The sequence below is a fragment of the Helianthus annuus genome, chromosome 10 (genome assembly GCF_002127325.2).
Source record: "Helianthus annuus cultivar XRQ/B chromosome 10, HanXRQr2.0-SUNRISE, whole genome shotgun sequence".
Classification (NCBI taxonomy): Eukaryota; Viridiplantae; Streptophyta; class Magnoliopsida; order Asterales; family Asteraceae; genus Helianthus; species Helianthus annuus.
Window position 1 is genome coordinate 92058712 of NC_035442.2, and position 14285 is coordinate 92072996.

Genomic DNA, 14285 nt, shown 5'->3' on the forward strand with positions numbered 1-14285 from the left:
TTTTGAAATCTTAATGGGAAAATAGTTTGTTGTCAGGGGGAGTTCTGATTGTTTACGCCAAGTGGATGGCGAATTGAAGTAATTTACATCAGTTTGTCATTTTATTTGTACAGTTTATTGTTTTTACTTTCAAATTTTCCCGGAAAATCAAAAATTGAAACATATTTTTTATTTTAGGGGGAGTAAAAAATTAAAATTTTGAAAATTTGAAAAATCCAAAAACATGATAAAATTTAAAATCCAAAAACATCGAAAAATCAAAAATGAGTTTTGTTGTGAAAAAGAGGAAATGATAGTACATCAGTAGACAATCACAGTATGCTAAAGAATTGGAAAGTTAAAATGTGATAAACTGTCTCACTGATGATATGCGAGTAGGTTTTTACACGCTAGTAGATTTTTTTCGAGATATAAACCTAAATATCAATTGCTTACTTATCTCGTGGGGAACATCTCTCAGATATATAAGTAACCCCTGAAATCTTGGTTGAAGGGCTTTCTATTTCTGACATACTAGGTCTTTATGCGTGGTGATATCTGGGGTATTATACCGCGACTTCTGATTTTGCAGGAGCAATAGCCTAGTCCTCATATAATACTCTGCACTGCTTTAATCATAAAGCCCACCCTCAGCATATAAAATGATGAAACATTGAAAAATGCTAATCATGTGCTGTTGAAGAAAAGATCCCCAAACAGGACACACCTAAAAGTCGAGCCATCATCTCTTTGTCTGAACGGAAGTTCTAACCTAAGCTCTCATGGTCTCGCATTACCCATTTACAGATATCATTAGTGTACATTCACCAGTAAGACTGAATATAGGAGTCCGGATACGGGAGTATATTCTGAGGTGATACACGCGAATAAGTTAAGTCCATTAAAACACTAATCTCGTATCTCGAATCAATTGAACTTTGTGTGAAAATTTAAGTGGATCAGTATACTGACAATCTAAGTGAATCGTTTAGATCTTAAAGTGTTTAAAGCTCAACGGTACTAGTGATTTGTCATAAACTAATATGATCCTCTTACACAAACTCACAAAAAGATGTCTGTATATAGTTTATTGGAAAAATTACAAGTTTTGTCCTTTATCTTTATACCATTTTTCAGGCGGTGTCCTTTTTAACGAATGTTGACAGGCGGTATCCTTTACTAGGTATTTTGTTGCAAGTTTAGTCCTTTACACCAAACCCAGTTAAAAAACCCTGTTAATTGTTGGGTGTAAAGGACTGAACTTGCAACAAAATACCTAGGTAAAGGACTAAACTTGCAACAAAATACCTAGTAAAGGACGCCGCCTGTCAACAATTAACATGGTTTTTTAACTGGGTTGGGTGTAAAGGACTAAACTTGCAACAAAATACCTAATAAAGGACACCGCCTGTCAACATTCGTTAAAAATGACACCGCCTGAAAAGTGGTATAAAGATAAAGGACAAAACTTGTAATTTTTCCTAGTTTATTTCCCAAAATCCAAAAAGTTTTTCAGTGTGTTTTAGCATAAAATTTTGAAAATTCAAAAAGATTTTATTTCATCTTATTTTCGACAACTGATGTTTGGAAAGCTGATTTTCAAAATTCAAAGGGCTAAACATGATGAACGACAACAGGGTTAGGAGAGTTTGTTTGAAATGAGAAATGATTAAATGGTTCATTAATTTGAAATCAAAATTTGAGTGTTACGAATACAAGTGGTTAAGCAGAGATCATAAATGAGAGATCATGTTGATTTGAGAATGTTTCAAGTAGTTTCTAAAATTGTTATAAATGAAAAACCTTATGTTTTGGGTAGAGTATGTGCAGGTAAAAAGCTTTGGAAGAGCTATGTTTTGACTCCTGAGAATTTTTCGCATAAGCGTATGCAGATTAGAGTCAGGTTTCCAATCCAAAGCCTACAGATAATGAATTCCAGACTGCGATCCCAGCTTATCGAAAGGGGAATCTGAAGACATAAGAGCCAGATTCAGATATTGGAAAAGCGTTTGAGATAGAAGCTGCTAATGCTGAAGATCTTAATGAATCAAGAGATCTGATCAAGAGAATTAGAAAGTTCGAAGAGTAAGGTTGAGATTTTGGAAGAGTAAGAGAGAGATTGAAGGATGCTTACAGAGAAAGATACTTTGGAAAGAGCGAGAAGACCAATCAAGACTGAATACTCAATACACTGAAGACTCGTCAACATCCAAAGGGGAGTTTGTTAGTGCATATGTCTGTTGACTTCATCTTATGTCTTGTATCGAGTCATGTAACTAGTATAGATAGACCAAGACACGTTGTACGAGAGAAACAGGAAACAGACCTGAACCAGCCACCCCTCACGAAGTGGCTGTCCAAGTTCGTGCTTTCTGGCAGTTCGTACTTTCTGGCAGTTCGTGCTTTCTGGCAGTTCGTGCTTTCTGGCAGTTCGTGCTTTCTGGCCAGTTCGTGCGACCTGGCCAGTTCGTGGGGTCTGGACTAGTCTGGTTCGTAGGGTCTGGCATTCCTATAAATAGGTGAGTCTAGGTCTTCATTTGTAACAATCTGATTCCGGTAGCAAAGCTCTGCCGAAGTGTCGCCAGCTCGTGTAAACACTATCAAATCAATACAATCGACATTTAATCTACTTGTAAGTGTAAATCTAGCTGCAATGGAGATCAAATCAATGAATTCTGCCTCTGATTTGGTCTAGAACCCTTCTGATCGACTCATTTGATCGAATCCCGGTCCTACAATAGCATAAAAATGAAAATGTTTTAACTGTGCTCAGACCCAACATGATAAATGTATACAAGTTACTAATATGCTGAACGGGTGTAAGCTATATGTCAAACCAGAGTTTAACGCAATCGTGATTACCCAACATCGTCGAAATGAAGAGGGTGTAATGTGTTTTACTTAACAATACCACAAGAATATGGATGAGGCGTTAACGCTATAATTGTTAAGGTAGGCTTGCAAAGTTAATGAGCATATAGACACAATGTATACAAAGCAAAAGAGTCTAACAAGTATAACATGTTTTCATGTTTAAATGTGGATAGAGTATGATTAAATAAACAAGTATCATAGTGTTACGTGTTTTTGTATAATGTACATGTTGCACCCAAAGTGATTAAAATGAAAATAGGATCGAGTATACTCACAATTTTGCATAGGGTTCCATGAAAACTGAGAGTTGTTGTGATGAAGGTTTGGAACACGGAGGTCACCTTGAAATGGGTAAACAGTAGTGTAAGTATTCTGATGTGAAGGAGGTTCGAATCAGATTGCAAGATATGGAAAAAGTACGGAATAAAAATGAGTAACAGACCCCTTCGTACGAATGGGCCTTTTGTATGAATGGGCCTTTCGTACGAATGGACATATGCCATTCGTACGAATGGGCATATGCCATTCGTACGAATGGGTATTTCCCTTCGAACAAAATGGACTGTTTAAAATACGTAAAGCTTAGTTATAAACTGATTTAGATGTAACAGTAAGGTAGTTATTAAACAAATCGAAAAAAGGAAATATAATGGTCAAATGGCCAAGTGAAGACAACCTAGGTGTACCCACACGACATGGAAAGCGCGAGCTAAGTGTCAGAGGCTGGACAGGGTCGACTCACTTTGTAACTAGTAAACTGTTTGGGGTTCATTACTGATGAACTGATGTAAAACAGAGATGAAATTGAAAACATAATATATAAAAAATGTCCCCCTTCGTACGGATGGGACATGCCCATTCGTACGAATGTGACTGTTTATCGAAAAACGTGTGTTTGATCCACCCAAAACAGATCATTTCTTGATGGAAATTAACCTTAATGTAAACCTTAAGTATGGAATGAGTTGAGGGCCTGATATGTTCCAGATTCCACCCAGATCGTACAATAACCAAAGTGAAAATTATGAACAAGTTGTAAAATGTTTTAAGTTTATAAATCTTGATTCGAATCTCGTATATGTAATGCTCCAACAGTAGTTTGCCCAAGCAAACTAGTGAAAACCATCTTTGAGATGTGTTGAATCAAGGAAGTTTTTGTAAGAAGTTGGAGGATTATGATCAAAATGCAAGGAATGTAATGAAATATATTGGAAAATGTGGGAAAATCATACTAGTTGCTTCTGATCGCAAGCAACAGAGTTCTGATGAGATTTGGTGAAATGTGAAAGAAAATGTAGTGGAGTAGTACACCTATTTATAGGTGTAGGGTGAAATTAGGGTTTCCAACAGTTTCGGGCAAATGCGCGTGCTGGGACGAATGCGCACATTCGTGGAAATGGGTACATTCGTACGAATGTGGCTTCCCTACTTCTTTCGAGGTTCAAGTTTGATTATCTTTTATGTTTTAATCGGTTTTACGTGTGACGAGCATAAACGTGTATCGAGAAATCAAGAATCATGTATCATATAGTGTTTAAAATGCTGATTATGAGTATAAACAAGCACATAAGTTAAACGTGAATAACATGAATATGGATAAAATACTTTTGTTTTCATTATGATAAATTGTCTCGGGTTACAAAATGAAACGAGCTAGGATACAATAAGAGCACAAGTGTCTGAAAATAGAATGTACACCAATACTTGCTAACTCAAGAAAGTACAAATGTGCGAGGCATTACAATACTTCTCAATGCCTCGATGACTGAAGAAGCATTTTCTGTTACTATTGGTCGTACCTCGGCTCGTGAAATTTGGACAGCCCTTGAAGCGGCTTTTTGCAATGCATCGATTGAAAGAATTCAGAATTTACGCGACATTCTTCGCGCTCTTAAGAAGGGTGACAAACAGGTTGCTGATTTTGGTCGTGCCTTCAAAGCCATCTGTGATCAACTCAGTGCTATTGGTCATCCAGTTGATGCTATGGATCAACTTCATTGGTTCTTATGTGGTCTCGGCACGTCTTTTGAAAGCTTCTCCACGACTACTCGATCGGTACGTCCAATTCCCTCTTTTCTTGATCTTTTAGCTAGTGCCAAGAGCCATGAACTATTTATGAAAAATCTGCATGGCAATGTTGAACCTACTGTTGTTGCTTTCACGACCCAAAACTCAAACCCTAGGCCCATAAATTTCGGCTCATCCCATAGGCCCAACATGCCCCTTTCGTGTAACTATAGGCCATATAGACATGGGTTTAACAAGAACAGGGGATCAAACAAGAATTTTAGGCGCCAAAACCGTGCCACCACATGTCAATTGTGTCAAAAATCGAGTCACTCTGCTGCTCAGTGTTTTCAAATGACTGCGTTTGCTCAAACTGCCTCTCCCACTCCGGATCAATTAGCTAATGCTTTTCATGCTCAATGTAACTTGAACTCCACCATTCCTGATTGGACATTTGACACCGGATCCACTACTCACATGCTACCTAATACTAATACCCTTCAGAATCTGACTCCAACTCAAGGTAACCAAAAAGTTTATTTTAGTAATGGTCAATCTCTCCCTGTTACACATATTGGATACACAAAAATTTTAGGCAATCTTGCTCTTAATGATGTTTTGGTGGTTCCATCAACCAAAAACCTTTTATCAATTGGAAAATTGACCGAAGATAATCATGTTGATGTTATTTTTTCTCACCCTTATTTTTATATTTAGGATCGTAACACCAAGCAAACCCTAGCCCGGTGGTGCCGTGAATATGGCCTTTATGTTCTTAGCTAAACTCATGAAGCCTCGGTCACCTCATCCTCCTGTCCAAAAGCCTCCTTTGAGTTATGGCACTCAAGACTTGGACATGTCAACTTAGATATTATTACTATGTTGAAAAATATTGGTTTTCTGTCATTTACTTCTGTATTACCTAAACTGGGCCTTTGTTCCCCCGTGTGAACATGCAAAAGCAAAATGACAATCTTTTTTGTCTAATGATAAACGGGCATCTTTGCCTCTTGAAATAATACATTGTGACTTATGGGGGCCATCTCCTATAAAGTCAATTGGTAATTGTCTATATTATGTTGCTTTTGTGGATGATTACTCACGGTTTACTTGGCTATATCCGCTCAAAGCTAAATCAGAATTTTTTGATGTTTTATCGATCTTTATATCCTTTGTTCAAACTCAGTTCTCCATTAAAATTAAAATTTTCCAAAGTGATAGTGGAACTGAATTTACAAACAATCGTGTTCAAAATTTGTTTGAACAAAATGGTACTTTTCATCGGATGTCTTGTCCTTATACCCCACAACAAAATGGTAGGGTTGAACGAAAGTATCGTCACATTATTGAAACTGGCTTGGCTATGTTGTTTCATTCCAAATATCTACTACCTATTGGTTTGATGCTCGTTAGATGTGACATCAATGTTCCATCACCTAAAATTCTTCTATTGCAATCCCTTGTTGCCCAAACGCAGACATCAAGTCCACCACCCACTATTCTGCCCATCACTATTCCTTTTACTCCCAACCCATCTCCTAACAACTCACTTAACAATCAAAGCCCAACTATACACACCGATATCGGACCTACCACTATTTCTAGGCCCACCGCCCACTCAGACAACCCAACCTAAACTGCCACTGCCCATCCGAATAACCAGCCTGCCTCAACTGAAAACGAGCAGACTCAGCCGTTTTCCACTGATCCTAACCCCACTTCAGCTCATCAACGTAATCAGCCCATTAATCATTCTGTACCTAACGATAATTCATCGACATCATCCTCGATGTCTGATAGTTTTTCATCTTCATCCAGTACCGAATCCATTACCCACTCTCCTCCGACGTTATCGGTTCCCGCTCGTCCACCTCTTTCCACCATCCTATGAAAGCTCGTGCTAAATCTGAAATTTTTAAGCCCCGTCATCGTGTTGACCTAGCTCACACAAAAACGATACTGTTACATCATGCTTTATTTGCATCAAATAATCCTACTACCTTTCATAATGCATCTTAAAGATCCCAAATGGATTCATGCCATGGAAGAAGAATTTGATGACCTCAATAAAAATGATACTTGGACTATTGTTCCTCGTCCATCACATGCGAATGTTGTAGGATCCAAATGGATTTTTCGAACCAAATTTCGAGCTAATGGATCCACTGAGCGTCACAAAGCTTGTCTTGTTGCTCAAGGCTTTAGTCAAATTCCGGGTCTTGACTACTGCCATACTTTCAGCCCTGTTGTTAAAGCCACCACTGTCCGCACCTTATTGGCGTTAAGGGTCATTCATAATTGGCATCTTCACCAACTTGATGTCAATAATGCCTTCTTACATGGCCATCTATCCGAAAATGTTTTTATGGAACAACCTAGGGGTTTCATCAATGCCCAGTTTCCATCTCATGTTTGCAAGCTAAACAAGGCTATTTATGGCTTGAAACAAGCTCCCAGGGCAAGGCTATATATGGCTTGAAACAAGCTCCCAGGGCCTGGATTCATCGTTTAAGTTTGTTTCTACTAAACAATGGTTTCACATGTAGTCGAGCCGATCCATCATTATTCATTTACAAACGTGATACTTACATAATGTATCTCCTTGTTTATGTTGATGATCTTATTCTTACAGGCAACCATTAACCAACCATCAAATCATTCATTTCATGTGTAAATAAGGAATTTGCCATCAAAGATCTTGGAAAACTCAACTACTCTCTAGGTTTGGAGGTTACCTACACTCAAAATGGTCTTTTCTTAAACCAATCTAAATACACTTTAGACATATTAACTCGTGCCAAGATGTTAGATGCTAAACCAGCTTCTACACCTTTAAGCACAAATGTCTCTTTTGTTTCCACAGGTATGGTGTTTCCAGATGCTACATCCTACCGCTCAATTCTAGGTGTTCTTCAATATTTAACGATCACGCGGCCTGATATTTCTTATGCTGTTAATCAAGTCAGTCAATTTCTTCATGCATCAAATACTGACAACTATCAGGAAGTAAAACGAATTTTGCGCTATCTCAAGGGTACTATTGCGTTTGGATTACATTACAGTCGTCCCACTACCACATCGCTACTTGGTTACTCTGATGCTGATTGGGGTCGTTGTTTACGTCGTTCTACATATGGTTATTCTATATTTCTGGGTGGCAATTTGATTTCTTGGAGTGCTAAGAAGCAACCGACTGTTGCAAGATCGAGTTGTGAATCCGAGTATCGTGCTATGGCTAACACTGCTGCAGAAATTGTTTGGATAACTCATCTTCTTCAAGAACATCATGCGCTTCCCCTAGATAGACCAACCATTCTTTGTGATAATCAAAGTGCCATCATTCTCACTCAAAATCCTGTTGCACATAAGCGGGCTAAACACATCGATCTTGCTTATCATTTCTTGCGGGAATTAGTAAATGCCAGAAAACCAGTTACTAAGTTTGTTCCAACCAAGCTTCAGGTAGCTGACATTTTTACAAAGAATCTTCCTAGCTCGCAGTTCAACTCTCTTCGACATATGCTTCGCATTGATCCGCCACCGTTAAGCTTGCAGGGGAATCTTAGATAATATTCATGTTTAGTTTTTATAGAGTGGGGATCCTACGGAAAGTGTGTTTTTCCTAAAAAGTGTAAAAAGTCATAAAACACAATAATTTCAGGCATAAAACACACCTAAAACTCACAAATAATAGAATGAATATTACTAAAACACCATATTCAAACTCTAATAGTCCATAAAAACTTCAAACACACCATCGTAGAACTATGAATATAAAACACACAATGCTAAACAACATAAAACACAATAATATTTGTCATTCCACAATCAGAGCCTTAACATCTAAAACACAACACAAAACCCACATACATGATGTTTCAGTAATCTTCATCATATTATTTGTGGGTTTTTGGTGTGTTTTATGGTTGACATTATGGTGTTTTATGACTTTTTACACTTTCTAGGAAATTTGGACTTTCTGGCCAACTCCTATCCAGTTTTTATATATTCATGTTGTATTAATTTTATTCTTTAGGGTTCTTGTTGTAACTTTCTTCCCTATATATTGTTTGCTTGTTCTCTGTTTTACTCAATGAGAATTATCTCTTCATATACACACAACTACAAAGCGGGTTCAGGAGCTTATTGAAATTATCGAAAGTCAGGTAGATCTAAGTGCGCAAGTTGACGTGAGTATATGATGTATTCTTTCAACTAATGGTATTTTTTTTTTCTTTTCTTTGCGGGTATAATTTTAGTCTATTTTGGTAACACTCAAAATTAAATAAGATTGTTCATTTTAATTCAGGATCTACAGTGGCTAGACATACTGATCTTGAAGACGAATGGCCAAATGACTCAATGAAACATAACCTTGGCGAATTCCTAACAAATGAGAAATATAGTCTAATGCGATAAGTATATGTAGATGAGAAGCTTACACAAGTTATACGAAAGTTGAGATGGAAAACGTGAAGTAGCTTGTAGATTTTTTACTTGAAGTTGGTCACATGGGTTATTAAAAACGGACAAAGTATGCATTCGTACTATTTTGATGCAGTTTATGTAATCATACTAACGCATTAGTTACTCAAAATGGACAAAAATGTATTTCAAGTAATCCAATGTGACTCAACCAATTTCGACATGTACCATAGAGATCATTTTTAAAATCCAAGCAAGTATTTATCTATCCATTTTACCACCACTACTGAAATTAGACTATAATATGGCCCTGTGGTGCTCACACGATGTCCATATTTTGTTACTAAGTTTATATTTAATGATTTAAATGTAATTTATTATGTTTTTGTTTAGAATGTAAGGAAAAAAAATGCTTATGTAATTACGACACTAAAATACCCGTTCATCGGATGGTTATTAAACTAGTTTGTCTATGGTGAGATTTAAACCTTATGAAAAAATACATTTTTACAACACACCTTGACACCGCTAGGTACTATTCAAGCCCTTTGGTACAGTATAAATTACTTGGCTCGCTAAATACATAATCAATTTTAATATTGAGCTACGACAATCAGTAATCATTTACGTAGTGTTTTAATTGAGATACATAGTAAAGTTATGTACCTAAATAAACGTGTTTTTTTCTCTCATACTATATCTAATCATCATTATATTTGTTTGATTATACGATTTTAACTTAAAATTAATTAAACACATAACAAAAAACAAATATATTTTCAGAAAGAAATACATATAACTAATGGCTAATAAATATTTTCACCCACTCCACTTGTTAAAGAAGTTCCATGGAGTGTTGCCTAACAAAGTCACACTTTGGAAACTATAACTATAAACTAGCATTTAAAGAACCAAAAGAATCACAAAATAAACACTTCAACGAATTCATCCTAAATCGTCGACCTGCATCCATATATATATTTAACATCTATTTTATTTTCATTTATAAACAAGATATTTCTAAGTTCAATTTACAGATTTTGCCATGACTAGAAGTCCCATGGTCACTCTTACGATCTTTGGTATCGCCGCGATTGCTTCATGGAGTTTCTCGAATGCGGCATCTCCAGCTGTTTTCATACTCGGGGACTCACTACTTGACGTCGGAACAAATAATTTCGTACTTAAGGCGGTTGGAAAGGCCAAATACCCTCACTATGGTATCGATTTTTTCAACTCTACACCTAGTGGAAGGTTTAGTAATGGCTTAAACATGGCCGATTTCCTCGGTAAGTGGTCTATACTTTTGAATAAACTAGGGGCGGTAATTTCGGATACGACACGAAAACAATAAGGTTTTAAGTTGTTATATATAACAAGTATAAAGGGTCACCTTAGAGTTGATCTGTTTAAATAAACTGGTCGTATTCAAGTTAATATGTTTAACCTATTAATTAAACCGATCGACCCGCCATTTTGTTTACGACATGTTTAACCCATTTATTATAGCCCACCAACCCAATTAACTCATTTACAACTTTACTACTACCCGCCAACCCATTTTACACGTTTAGATAAATGGGTTAAATGAGTCGTGTAGGATTTAACAATTTAACTATGACGAGGTTAGGTTAATGTTTTTACACATATAAGTATATTGGCTGTGGTTCGGTTAAACTATTCAATTCGAACTCGAAACCCATAAACCCATCAACCCCACACAAATGACTCCCACACAAGTTTAGTTATGTTTTAAGACATTTCATGTGGTATTTTTGAATATTGTTGGTCAGCTAGAGTAGTGTTTGGACCAGACGTGACTAGCCCACCAGCATACCTATCGCTTTTTTATCACGGGAAATACGAGGAGAAGAGACTTGCCAAAGCCATAAACTTTAATCCGAGGAGGCGTTGGAGACGTCCTACAAATGGCTTAAACCCCCATCCATTGGTAGCACGGGAGAATCCGGCCGTAGGAGTAAACTTCGCTTCGTCTGGAACGGCCATTCTTGACATCAACAGCGCTGTAGACGTACGATTTCGAATCCTTGCTTACCTTATAAATAGTTTATCTACAACTAGATTAATGTATAGATGTTTCGGTTCAGTTAAAAATCGTGAAACTGTCCAAACCACTCATCAGCTTGGTTTCACCGTCGATTTTAATCGTAACAAATGGCTTGTGGGTTTATATGTAATGCTTATAAATGTTACATATACACACGCGACTACAAGACACTAGATGCGGCAAAAATTTTAATTTATTGGGCTGCATTGGTCTAGTAGGCGTAGCTATGTTTTTTAAGATATTCTGGACATCTGATAATCAGCATTCAAACTGGGTTAGTGCATTCAAATTTGACTACTTGTCAATGTCGGGTAACTTCTAACGTTACAGTTTGGTTTGATTTTAAATTTCAAACCGTTCAATTTCAGTTTTCAATAATAAAAAAACCTTTACCAACGCTTTGACTAATAGTTTGACCTAAAATCCGTCGAAAGCCAATTGTGAACATCCATAGCATATTGGTAAGCGCTTAAAAGTCCCTCTATGGAGGCCATATGTCCATCACTATGAAGGCCATATGTCCATTGCAAACTGCGTTTTACTTGATCTCATTAGTTAGCAGAGTAATGGTAGGTACCCGTAAGTTTTTCAATGCAGGATTCTCACCGTTTTCAACATAAAAAATATGTTTTATGACAGGTTAGACTGATGAAATGATGAAAATAAAAGAAATATGGTTGAATGACTGATAATGGTCTAAAATTATTTATAAAAAAACATACACTCCTAAAGAGTAGTATAGTAACAATGTTACTTATAACCTCACAATTGATGCTTCTTTTAGATAAATATTAAGAGAAAAGTGTTTTTTCGTAAACCTAATCAAACCCTAACCGTTTTAAGGCGGGCCAAGGAAATATTTTTAGTGGTGTGAACGAGGTGTTTAACTAAATTTTCAAGGGGTGCGATCATGATTTTGCCTTATAAAATACACTAATTTTTTTTTCAAAGAGTGCGCCTGCCCACCAAACCCTCTACCTAGGTCCACCCCTACTAGTTTTAAGCAGCACTGAAAATGACTAATCTGAACGAGAAACCGTTTTGACCCTTTTAAGTTGACCTGGTCTCATAATCACGTCTATCCGTAAATTACACGTCGCTAACATTATATATTTTTTGGTCAGCAAGCATTGGCACTAAGCGATCAAGTCGCGCACGTAATGCATGTCCACGGGAACCTGTCTGCGACCATCGGTTCTTGGCAGACACAGGTGTTATTTGCAAAATCGCCATTTTTTATAGGTGTTGGTAACAATGATGTGCATTTTTTTGCCTTGTTTCGAGCCAAATTGGATCCCGACCAGTACATCGTTTCGCTACTCGAAACATACAATGCCACCCTACAGACTTTATATAACCTCGGAGCAAGAAAGTTTGGGATCATCGGTGTGCCATATATCGGATGTAGTCCGTTGATGAGAGTAACAATTTTGGGTGGGAATTGTTCGAAAACCGGAAATGATTTGGCACGGCAACTTAACAGCGGGATAGAACGTGTATTGTGGGAAATGGCACGTCGTTCAAAGGGGATGATCTATTCGTTTGGGAACACGTACGATATACTATTTGACCTCTACGAGACCCCAGAACGTTTTAGTAAGTACTAATTATCCACAACACTGGCGGACCGAGCACATTTTTTCTGGTATCACTTATTAAAGATGTTTGGTGAATCAAATATTGATCCTCGGATTCGTAAATAACTTAAGAAAAACAAGAGATGATACCATATAATATATAAAAACTAATGATCACCTGTCGCGTGACACTGATTAGTACCACATAGGTCCGCCAGTGATCCACAACATTATGATGTCATATCAAGTGATCTAACATAAAAAAATGTTCGCGTTTTCTTTTTCTCAGATATAACGAATGTGAGAGATGCGTGTTGTGGATTGGGACGGTTTAACGCGATGACCAATTGTCATCCACTGGCTGTACTGTGTCGGAATCGGGATGAGTATCTTTTCTGGGACGTGTCTCACCCGTCACAATATGCTGTGCAGGTTATGGTTGAATCGATTGCATTTGGTGGTCCGAGACTTGCAAGACCAATCAACTGGGCTAGATTGGCGAGTCTGTAAAGTACCTGTTACCGGTTTTTTAGCTTCTTTTTCGAACTTATGCTATTAGAACCACAAATATTCATATGACTTTATATGCAATTGTAATAAACTTAAGCGTGGTTTGATCTTTTATCTTCTATAACATGTCAGTGTTCTTGGTTATATAACGTTTGCAGCACTAATAAACATTTATTGAATGGTTGCTAAACAAAATTAATAATGGCAAAATGAACGGCCGGGTAGCAGATCAAAACGAGGAACTGTTAGGGGAGGGGGTGGTCACTAGTGATAAAATTTCATCACTCACAATATCCAATTATGTTCCGCCATGTGAGCAACCATTTTTCCATCACTCACAACCTTTTTAGTGGGGGTGGTCATCACTCACCACCACACCCAACAATTTCCCCGCAACCAAAAACTACCCTCACAAAAAAAAACAATCACGGCGTTGAAAAAATCACGGAATCGGGAAACCGTGATTGTATCACGCGTGAATGTTATGGTGGCGGTGGGAAAAAACTGATTTCCACGCGTTATACTTCGTTTTCGTGATATTATCACGCACCGCCCCCTCCCCTCTTATAAAAAAAAAGTGTCAACTTGGTTTAGTATAGAATGCTTAGTTTCTGTGGAAAAAAAAAATAGCAAAAATTGTTTACCCGCTTTTAGGTCGGCTCAGCCTTTTTAGAGCCTAACGTGGAGTCCGTGATATAATTTGGTCCTTTTCATATTAACACGTAGGAGCATAATGACACATTTTTTTACTAGTGGTAAGACCCGTGTGTAAACATGGATGGTTTTTAGAAAACCATGCATAACACATTTTGATAGAAAGTAAAAAAGTAATTAGTGCAGATTTA

At 37.2% G+C, this 14285-nt stretch overlaps 1 protein-coding gene across 1 annotated transcript; it reads left to right on the top strand.

The window, feature by feature from the left end:
• The first annotated feature begins 10272 nt into the window (after window positions 1-10272).
• LOC110882365 (GDSL esterase/lipase At5g55050) lies at window positions 10273-13552 on the top strand. The gene is made up of 4 exons (XM_022130404.2): window positions 10273-10574; window positions 11079-11317; window positions 12478-12949; window positions 13220-13552. Exons 1-4 carry the CDS (start codon window positions 10331-10333, stop codon window positions 13438-13440), a joined length of 1176 nt encoding a protein of 391 aa, XP_021986096.1. The 5' UTR covers window positions 10273-10330; the 3' UTR covers window positions 13441-13552.
• Window positions 13553-14285: the final 733 nt, after the last annotated feature.